Below are 11207 nucleotides of genomic sequence, written 5' to 3' on the forward strand. Positions count from 1 at the left end.
GCCTCTACAGCCACAACAGACGCTGCTCTAACACAGACTGAAGCAAGACTTTCCAGGCGCAGATCCATGGTCTCGCGAGACTAACGGATGACACCACATCCTGCACCTTCCTCATTTTTCTATTTCTGCTCTGTAGTTACCCCTGCCAGCATCTCCTTCGAAGTTACTTTGGCCAATTTCTCTCTCATACCACTGTAATTTCCTTTACTCCACTGAAATACTGTTACATCAGACTTTACTTTCTCCCTGTCAAATTTCACGTTGAATTCAATCGTATTGTGATCACTGCTTCCTAAAAGTTTATTTTACCTTTAGCTCTCTAATCACCTCTGGTTTGTTACATAACACCCAATCCAATACAGCTGATCCCCAGTAGGCTCAACGACAAACTGCTCTAAAAAGCCATCTCATAGGCATTCAACAAACTCATTCTCTTGAGGTCCCTTACCAACCTGATTTTCCCAATTGACCTGCAAGTTGAAATCTCCCATGACTACCATAACATTACCCTTTTGACTTGCCTTTTCTATTTCCTGTTGTAAACTGAGCCACATCCCAGCCACTGTTGGGAGGCCTGTATATAACTGCCATCAATGTTCTTTTACCCTTTGCAGTTTCTTAACCCAACCCACAAGGATTCAACAGCTTCCGATCCTGTGTCACATCTTTCTACTGATTTGATGCCATTCTTTACCAGTAGAGCCACACCACCCCCTCTGTCTACCTTCCTATCACTCTGATATAATGTGTAACCTTGGACATTCAGCTCCCAACTACAACCATCCTTCAGCCACGATTCAGTGATGGCCACAACATCATACCTGGCAATCTGTAATAGTGCAACAAGATTATCCACCTTATTTCTTATACTCCGTTCATTTAGATACAACACCTTGAGTACCATATTTGCTACCCTTTTTGATTCTGCATCCCTAATACAATGATACTCAGCCTGTTGGCTGCAACTCAGTCCCATCACCTGTCTGCTCTTCCTGACAGTCTGACTGCACGTTATCTTTGTTTTTTTTAACCATGTCCTTTCCTGAGCCCCTTCACTCTGGTTCTCACCCCCCTGCCAAGTTAGTTTAAACCCTCCCCAACAGCTCTAACAAACCTGCCCGCGAGAATATTGGTTCCCCTCGGTTCCAGGTGCAACCGGTCACTTTTGAACAGGTCATACCTCCCCCAGAAGAGATCCCAATGATCCAAAAACCTGAAGCCGTGTCCCTGCACCAGCTTCTCAGCCACACATTTATCTGCCAAATCATCCTGTTTCTACCCTCACTGGCGAATGGCACAGGTAGCAATCCAGAAATTACTACCTGGGGGGTCCTGCTTCTCAGCTTTCTACCTAGCTCTCTAAAATCTCTTTTCAGGACCTCTTTGCTTTTCCTTCCTATGTCGTTGGTACCAATATGTACCAAGACATCTGGCTACAATCTGGGGTGGATGCAATCTGAGACCATGGCACCTGGGAGGCAACATACTATCCAAGTGTCCCGTTCATACCCACAGAATCTACTCTCTGTTCCTCTGACTACTGAGTCCCCTATCACTACCACTCCCCTCTTCACCCTCTTTCCCTTCCGCACCGTGGACCCATGCTCAGTGCTAGTAACCTGGTCTAGGTGGCATTCCCCTGAGAGGTCATCCCCCACGACAGTATCCAAAATGGTATACCTATTATTGAGAGAATGGCTACAGGGGTGCTCTGCTCTAACTGCCTATTCACATTTCCATTTCTCCTGACAATCACACATCTACTCGCCTCCTGCAGCTTCAGGGTGACCACTTCCCTGTAACTCTGATCGATTATCTCCTCCGTCCCCATACATTGATGGCTCTGGGCAGTATTCACTGGAATTTAGAAGAATGAGGGCTGACCTAATTGAAACCTATGAAAGGCCTTGATAGAGTGAACATGTCCAGGCTATTTCCTATGGTGGGAGAGTCTAAGACCAGAGGACACAGCCTTTTAGAATGGAGATGAGGAGGAATTTCTTTAGCCAGGGAGAGATGAATCTATGGAATTCTTTGCCACAGGCAGCTGTGGAGGCCAAGACTTCATGTCGGAGGTTGATAGGTCAGGGCATGAAGGGATACAGGGAGAAGGCAGGAGACTGGGGCTGAGAGGAGGAACGAATCGGCGATGGCCGAGCAGACTCGATGGGCCGAATGGCCTGATTCTGCTCCTGTGTCTTATGGTCTAGTACAGGTTCAGAGTTATTTATCACAAGCACATCAAAACATACATTGCGTTAACAACCAACACAATCTGAAGATGTGCTGCAACGTCCAGAATAGAACCACACAAGCAACAAAAACAAGACAAAAATCAGCAAAACCAGAGAGGCCTCCAACACTCACACGACAGCGAGGCCTCCGACCCCAGGTCAGGTTGCCCCAGGTCTGCCTCCATGCTCAATTGTGCAAGTGAGACCGCACGTTCCAGCTAATTACTGTTTCATCCTGGTGGGATTTAACTCCCTGCTTTTCGTTGTAGGCTTGTCAATACTTAACCAAAAGCACAGCAACACTTATACTCTCTTCTTATCCTCGTCCTTGTCTGGGAAGCAGCCAGTTAGTTTCGACTGATGCTGGAAAGGAGCGGTATTCATTTGGTACGTAAATGCAGTGTTGGCATTTTAACTACCAGTCTGAGATTTTTAGTTAACAGCCCTATTGGCCTCGCATTTATTTCAATTTTCAATTTTTTTTTCCTTCTCCCCCATCTGTCCCCTTCCCTCTTTCCACTTCCCTCCCTGCATCCTTTTCCTCTGCACCAACAGTCTCTGCCACTAATCCGAACGAGAACCAGCTCCCGTGTCCGTTCCAGAACCACCACCAGGCAGAGAACCTAGTAACGCTGATGGCTGCAGGGACTTCTTTACACGGTGTGAGCTGACCTTCTGAGCCCAGTTTGGTTGGTTTGGTGATGCTGCACATAAACTGCCAACATGGTAGATCTCCTGGCTGCAGATCTCCCCTGCAGCCCACTCGTTCCCTATTCTTTGAATCACCATCTGACCTCATCCTCTCCTTCATCACCCAGCACTCGGTCCATGGAGGAACCGATGCAAGTGAGGCACAGGTGCCTATCTCAGGAGGAACGAGATCGGCAGAGCAGACCTGGATCCTGCTGCCAATGTGGTGATCCAGGATATTTCTGTGCCTAATGTCCCAAGCATCCTGTAAAAGAGGGTACCCATCAGCAGGGAGGGGAGTCCTGACAGGTCGGTTCTCCATGCAATGAGCTTCCCCTCAGGGTGTGTTACTCCCATCTTCCTTGTTGTGGGGGTCTCAGACCATAAGACATAGAAGCAAAATTAGGCCATTCAGCCCCTTGAGTCTCCTCTGCTGTTCCAGCTCTGGATAGCCCCACCAGAGGAAACATCCTCTCCACATCCACCCTATCTAGTCCTTTCAACATTCGATAGGCTTCAATATGATCCCCTGGCATTCTCCTAAATTCCAGTGAGTACTGGCCCAAAGCCGCCAAATGTTCCTCATATGTTAACTCCTTCACTCCCAGGATCATCCTAGTGAACCTCCTCTGGACTCTCTCCAATGACAACACATCCTTTCTGAAATATGGGGCCCAAAACTATTGATAATACTCTAAGTGCAGCCTGACAAGTGCCTTATAAAGGCTCAGCATTATCTCCTTGCTTTAATATTCTATTCCCCTTGAAATAAATGGCAACATTGCAATTGACTTCTTTCCCACAGATTCAACCTATAAATTAACCTTCTGGGAGTCTTGCACAAGGAGTCCTAAGTCCCTCTGTACCTCTGATGTTTGAACCTTCTTCCCATTTAGATAATAGTCTTCCTTTCAACAAAATGCATTATCATACATTTCCTAATATTGTATTCTATCTGCTACTTTTTTGCTCATTCTTCCAATTTGTCTAAGTCCTTCTGCAATCGCATCGCTTCCTCAGCACTACCTACCCCTCCACCTATCTTTGTATCACCTGCAAATTTTCCCAGAAAGCCATCAATTCCATTATCCAAATCATTGACAAATAATGTGAAAAGTAGCAGTCCCAATACTCACCCCTGAGAAACACCACTAGTGACTGGCAGCCAACCAGAAAAGGCCCCTTCTATTCCCACTCTCTGCCTCCTGCCTGTCAGCCATTCTTCTATCCATGCCAGTATCTTTCCTGTAAGACTATAGAATTTTATCCTGTTTATCAGCCTTGTGTGGCACCTTATCAAACGCCTTCTGAAAATCCAAGTAAATGACATTCACTGCCTCTCCTTTGTCCACCCTGCCTGTTACTTCCTATGAGCTCTAACAGATTTGTTAGGCAAGATTTCCCTTGACAGAAACCATGTTGACTTTGAATTATTTTATCATTAGTCTCCAAGTCCCCAGAAATCTCATCCTTAAGAATAGACTCCAACACTTTCCCAGCCACTGAGGTTAGGATAAATGGCCTATAACCTTTATGGTCTCTTTTCTCTTCCCCCCTTCTTAAAGAGTGGAGTGACAATTGCAATCTTCTAGTTCTCCAGGACCATGCCAGAATCAAGTGATTCTTGAAAGACCATGACCAATGCATCCGTTATCTCTTCAGCAACTTCTCTCAGCACTCTGGGATGTAGTCCATCTGGTCCAGGTGACTTATCCACCTTAAGACCTTTGAGTTTGCCTAGCACTTTTGTCTTTGTAATATCAATGGCACTCACTCCTGCTCCCTGATACCACGGACCTCTGGCACACTGCTGGTGTCTTCCAAAATGAAGACGGATGCAAAATACCCGTTAATTTCATCTGCCATTTCTTTGTCTCCCATTACTACCTCACCAGCATCATTTTCCAACTCTCACCTCCCTTCTACTCTTTATAAAATTGAAAAAAAAACACTTCTGGTATTCTGCTCTATATTATTGGCTAGTTTGCCCTCATATTTCATCTTTTCCTTTCTTGTAGCTTTTTTAGTTGCCTTTTGTTGGATTGTAAAAGCTTCCCAATCATGCAATTTTCCACTCAATTTTACTACCTTATATGCCCTTAGCTTGGCTTTTATGCAGTCCTTAACTTTCCTTGTAGCCACGGTTGTCTACACCTGCCATTTGAGAACTTCTTCTGTGCATCTATCCTCTGACTTGTGAACTATTCCCAGAAACTTCAGCCATCTCTGCTCTGCCATCATCATCCCCACGAGTATCCTCCTCCAATCCACCTGGGCAAGCTCCTCTCTCATGCCTCTGTAATTCCCTTTATTCCATTGCGATACTGATACATGTGACTTATGCTTCTCTCTCTCGAATTGCAGATCGAATTCAATCATATTATCATCACTGCCTCCTAAGGGTTCCTTTAGGTTAAGCTCCCTAATAAGGTCAGGGTTAATACACAACATCCAATCAAAGATAGTGGGCTCAAGCACAAGCTGCTCTAAAATCCATCTCATAGGCATTCAATAAATTCCCTCTCTTGCTATCCAACACTAATCTGATTTTCCCAAATCCCCTTGCATATTGAAATCCCCCATTACAATTGTGTCATTACCATTATTACAAGCCTTTTCCAGCTCCCTTTGCAAACTCAACCCCAAGTCTTCACTACTATTTAGAGGCCTATATATGATTCCCGCGTTTTTTTACCATTGTAGATTCTTAACAGTACCCACAAAGATTTGACGTTCTCTGACCCTATTTTACCTCCTTCTAAAGATGTAATTCCATCTTTTACCAACAGACCCACACCGCCACCTATGCCTTCCTACCTGTCCTTTTGATACAAAGTATATGCTTTGTTGTTAAGCTCCCAACTATGGCCTTCTTTCAGCCACGACTCAGTGATGCCCACAACATCAAACCGACCAATCTCTAATTGTGCTATGAATTCAACCACCTTATTCTGAATGCCACTCACATTTAAATACAGCACTTTCAGTCCTGCATTCTTTGCCCTTTTGAATCTTGCCTCTGTGGTACAATTTAACTGTTTACTCTGTCTGCATCGGTACCCAATCATTGGCTTGTCCTTCCTTACATTCATGTTACCGCCATCACCTACTTGTAAACCTGCTGGCTCATCCTCAGTTCTATCATCCTGGTTCCCACCTCCCTGCCATGTTAGTTTAAACCACTCACAACAAAAGAACTGCTAGTTCATCTAAAGCGGAGTGTCTTAATGAAGGCGTAGAAACAGCTGCACCAAAAGCTCATGAGGTCAGGAGCACGCAGTTAGGAGAAATATTTATGTACACCATGGAAACTGCTGTTACTTGTGTGTATTGGCTGATGCAAAAGTTGCTGGAGAATTCGTAAGTGCGAAGGTGTGGAGTGATATTTGGAATCTTGACCTCTTAAAGCATCATTTAGCAAGCACATCACATATGGCATTTGGACGCTGTGCGAGAAAATCCTTCATTACCCAATACAGGCCTGCTACGTATGTTTTGTGAGCATGCAGATGAACAAGAGCGAAAATGATCATACCCAGAAGCGATCAAAGTTCTTATTGACAGTGTTTTGTTGGCTATTAAAATGAATAAAATTCAGCGTGCACATGTCACTGGGCAAAGAATTGCACAGCACAAGAGTTTTACTTGGACTCGTCATTACAACTCACTGGGAACATTGGGGACCGGTATTCCCTTTACCTGTCTAGGTCCAGCTCAAGCCTCGGACTGGAAATCCCCTCGTGTATCAACTACTGATGTGGACCTGTCTGGGATTCTGGCTGAATATATTGATCTTGTCGAGGTCTTCAGTACGAAAAAAGGCCACCTCCCTGCCTCCATACCGGCCGTACGACTGCGCTATTGACCTCTTACCCGGTGCTAGTCCTCCCCGGGACTGGCTCTTTCATTGCTCTCATCCAGAAACGATGACCTCCAAAGTATAAAGGAAGTATTGGTCTTGGAGTTTATCCGTCTGTCAACCTTGTCAGCAGGAGCGAGCTTCTTTTTTGTGAGCAAGGATGGCAAGCTTCATCCCTGCATTATCGGCCCCTCAACAATTCACTGTGAAGAACCGCTACCCCCTTCCTCTGCTTGCCTCTGCGTTCAAACCTCTCCAGGGAGCAATCATATTTTCCACGATAAATCTGTGCAATGCTTAGAACCTGGTTGGTACCAGAGAAAGGGACGAGTTGAAAATGGCTTTCAACACCTTCCCTGGCCACTATGAGTAACTTGTGATGCCCTTTGGTCTGGCCAATGCCCCCGCTGTTTTTCAGGCTCTCGTCAACAATGTCCCAACCTGTTTTTTTTTGGGTATTTGGACGACATTCTGATCTATTCCCCCTCCAACCAGGAACAGGTCCAGCACGTCCAGAGGGTTCGCAGACGGCTGCTCGAGATTCATTTATATGCCAAGCCAGAAAAGTGCGAGTTCCAAAAAGACCAGGTGTCACTTTTGGGCTACGTACTTATATCTGCCAGTGTTCAAATGGAACTGAGTGAAGTTTAGGCGGTTACGGACTGACCCAAACCACCTACGGTCAAACTGGTGCAGCGCTTCATGGGGTTTGCAAACTTTTATCACCACCTTATCCGAAATTTCAGCTCAGTTGCACCCCCCATAAATACGCTCACCAAGAAGACTTCTACAGGATTCCACTGGACAAGCAAAGCAGGCCAAGCATTCTCGGAACGAAAGCAAAGCTTCACCACTACCCCAATGCTGCAGCACCCAGACGCATTCCAGCATTCATAGTCAGAGTCGTCGCATCAGATGTCGGCAATAGAGTCGTACTCTCTCAGTGCTCTTCAGCGAATAACCTGCTGCACAATTGTGCCTTTCTTTCCCGTTGCTTGACTCCGACCACGATGCCAGAAACCGAGGACTTCTGGAGGTCAAGGAGGCCCTGAAAGAATGGCGACACTGGCTGGAGAGGGCAGAGCATCTGTTATTGGTTTGGACTGATCACAAGAACCTCTCCTACTTTCCTGACGCAAAGAGATTCGACTCCCGTCAAGCCCGTCGGGCTCTGTTCTTCATCTGGTTTAATCACATCCTCACCTATCATTCCGGCAGCAAGAATACAATGGCCAACAACCTCTCTCGGCATTTCGACAGATCTGAGGACAATGCCACTGCACGGGATCAGGAAAAGCAGCAAGAAGTTGAAAACACAGCCAGCTCCATCGTGGGCACTATCCTCCTCAGCAACCAACACCACCAAAAGATGATGCTTAATGAGGGCGCATCTGTCATTAAGGACCCCCATCACCCAGAACGCGCCCCCGTCTCATTGCTGTCCAGCAGCAAGCCTCACATAGTGCCTCCTCACTGGCAACACGTGGAAACTGACTCCTTTTGGACTCAGGCTGAATTACAGAGGACGGGGTGGAGGTCTGTCCCCTGGAACATGCAGCACGTGGGCCCACCAGTGTGTGGACACACCCTGGTGCTCATGAACCAGATCCCCGGCAATGGGTCAATAACCCCACTGTAGGCAGCCTTGGGAGAGATGAAGGCTATGGGAGTAAACCCCGACAGCAAATCCAGAGTGGAGTCCCTAAGGCGGCTGGACATTATTGAACGTCCTCCCAGCAGCTCCTGTAGCCAAGCTGCTGCCAAACGTATCACTTCATAAGCTTTCCTTTGGACTATAGTGCTGAGGCCCAGAGGGGGGGATCTTGAGAACTGGGGCATCTCAGGATCACCAGACCTTCTGCTCAGGCTTGTGATGATGATGATTATCACCTCTTTGTTCTTCCAGACAGACAGATGCCAACCACTGTATATTTTAATTATTATGTATTACAATGTACTGCTGCCACAAAAATGGTTTGCGGGCTGTCTCTTCATACAAAGCAAAACCTAACATCAGGAACAGCAGTGATGCTTCACTGCCAGATGAGCTCCACACCTCTTATGCTCGCTCTGAAAGAGAGCACCCAGTGACTCTGTGATCACTGTCTCGGATGCCAGCGTCAGAGTATCTGAACCCTCGCACGGCATTAGGCCCTGATGGTGGGACTTTGAAAGTCTCCAACTGGTGGAGTGTTCAAGGGCATCTTCAATCTCACACTGCTGCAGTTGGAGGGTCCCACCTCCTCCAAAAGGGCGACAATCCGACCACTGCCAATGAAGAGCAGGGTGAACTGTCCAGGGGCGCTCACATCTACAGTGATGAAATGCTTTGAGGTTGTTCATGGCTATGATAACTCCAGTCTAAGCGAGGACCTGAATGAGCTGCAATTTTCCCATTACTACAATAGGTCTACAGCACATACAATTTCTCTGGTTCTTCACTTGGTGTTGAATCACCTTGACAACTACTGTCGGCACTGTTAGCCAGGCTGCTGTTTATTGATTACAGCTCAGTGTTCAACACAATAATACCCTCAGTTCTAATCAAAAAACCCTCTGTACCTCCGTAACCAGCATCGAGCACGTCTTCCAAAGATGATGCTTCAAAAAGATGGCATCCATCAAGAAGGGCCCCCATAACCCAGGACGTGCTCTCTTCTCCTTGCTTCCTGCAGGGAGGAGGTACTGGAGCATGAAGACACACACTCAATGTTTCAGGAACAGCTTCTTCCCCTCCACCATCAGATTTCTGAATGGGCAACCTCACTACCTGACCTTTTTTCTTTATTTTTGCTTTCTTTTCTGCATAATTTTTCACTCAATCTATTTTGGGTTTTTTTTTCTTATTGTAATTCATATTTTCTTGAAATTATTATCTATTACAATGTACTAGTGCTGCAAAACAACAAATTTCACAACATTTGCTAGTGATACTAAACCTGCTTCTGATTCTGAACAACCTAGGCACAGAAAGACATCTTTAGCTACATCCCCTCTGTTACTTTACCTTTAGATGTCAAAAGCAAAGCGAGGCCCAGACCAAGGCCCAGGTACAGTGCATTCATGCCTGGTTTCCACGGATGAATAATCCCTCCCTGGGAACGCTAAAGTCGGAGTTTCTTAGACAGAGGTCAGAGCTCCAAATGGAAAGCGAGGTGAGGGCAAGGGACTGTATACTTTTTGTTGATTCATTAACTCCATTGTAAACAGAGGTCCACAAACAGAACTTGTGTTTGTTTTTCACAAAGCAGTTCTTGTAAATTGTAGAGTCCATGGGCAGGCTGATAAGGCTGGGGGAAGAGAGAGGCACCAACTACAAATCAGAGCCCCATTAGAGGAGTAAGATTGGGAAAGAGCCAGGGAAAGGGAGAGACTCGGAACCCGATCCACAAAAGGCAACTGGGGCAACAGCCCATTGTAAAACACAGATGGGTTGATACATTCTTGAAAATGTACTGCAGGATTCCATAAGATCAGAAGTAGGCCATTCGGCCCATAGAGTCTCAAACACATGAACGTCTGCAGATGCTGGAAATCCACAGCAATGTGCATGAAGCGCTGGCGGAACTCGGTAGGTCAGGCAGTATCGATGGAAAGCAGAAAACAGATGTTTTGGTCCAAGACCCTTCCTCGGGAGGGGGGAAGGTGCCAGAATAAAAAGGTGGGGGGGGGGAGGGGAAAGAGGCGAGCTTGAAGATGATGGGTGAAACCAGGTGGGTGTGAAAGACCAAGGGTTGGAGAAGAAATAGTCTAATAGGAGAGGAGATTGTACCATAGGAGGAGGGGACCTAGGGGGAAGTAATAGGGAGGTAAGGGTGAATGAAAGGTCAGAGTGGGTGATAGAGAAAGATGAGTGGGGGAATTGTTCACTGGAAGGAGAAATCAATATTCATGCATTCAGCTTGGGGGTGGTGGGGTTGGGGGGATACCCAGATGGAATATAAGGTGTTGCTTCTCCATCCTGAGGGTGGACTCACCTATAACTCTTTACATAACTGAAAAAAAACTTTCAGTTTCCTGCTTTATATTATTGCCTAGTTTGCCCTCATATTTCATCTTTTCCCTTATAGCCTTTTTAGTTGCCTTTTGTTGGATTTTAAAAGCTTCCCAATCATCCAACTTTCCCACTCACCTTGTGTGCCCTTTTCTTGGCTGTTATGCAGTCCTTATCTTCCTTTGTCAGCCACAGTGGCCATACCTGTCATTTGAGAACTTTTTCCTCTGTGGGAAAAATCTGCCCTGTGCCTTGTGAACTATTCCCAGAAACTTCAGCCATCTCTGCTCTGCCATCATCCCTGCCAGTATCCTCCTCCAATCCACCTGGGCAAGCTCCTCTCTCATGCCTCTGTAATTCCCTTTATTCCATTGTGATATTGATACATGTGTTTTATGCTTCTCCCTCTCAAATTGCCACATCAATTCAA

General features: G+C 46.2%; 1 protein-coding gene across 1 annotated transcript in view; it reads right to left on the bottom strand.

Moving 5' to 3' along the window:
* LOC134346509 (complement C2-like) overlaps window positions 1-9946 on the bottom strand; it is a 185760-nt gene extending 175814 nt beyond the window's left edge. The window contains exon 1 of the mRNA XM_063047901.1: window positions 9791-9946. Coding sequence (XP_062903971.1) covers window positions 9791-9848 — 58 coding nt within the window. The 5' untranslated portion in view covers window positions 9849-9946. The remainder of the gene's footprint in view (window positions 1-9790) is intronic.
* Between the last annotated feature and the right edge of the window lie 1261 nt (window positions 9947-11207).

This window comes from Mobula hypostoma, chromosome 5, assembly GCF_963921235.1.
Source record: "Mobula hypostoma chromosome 5, sMobHyp1.1, whole genome shotgun sequence".
Lineage (NCBI taxonomy): Eukaryota > Metazoa > Chordata > Chondrichthyes > Myliobatiformes > Myliobatidae > Mobula > Mobula hypostoma.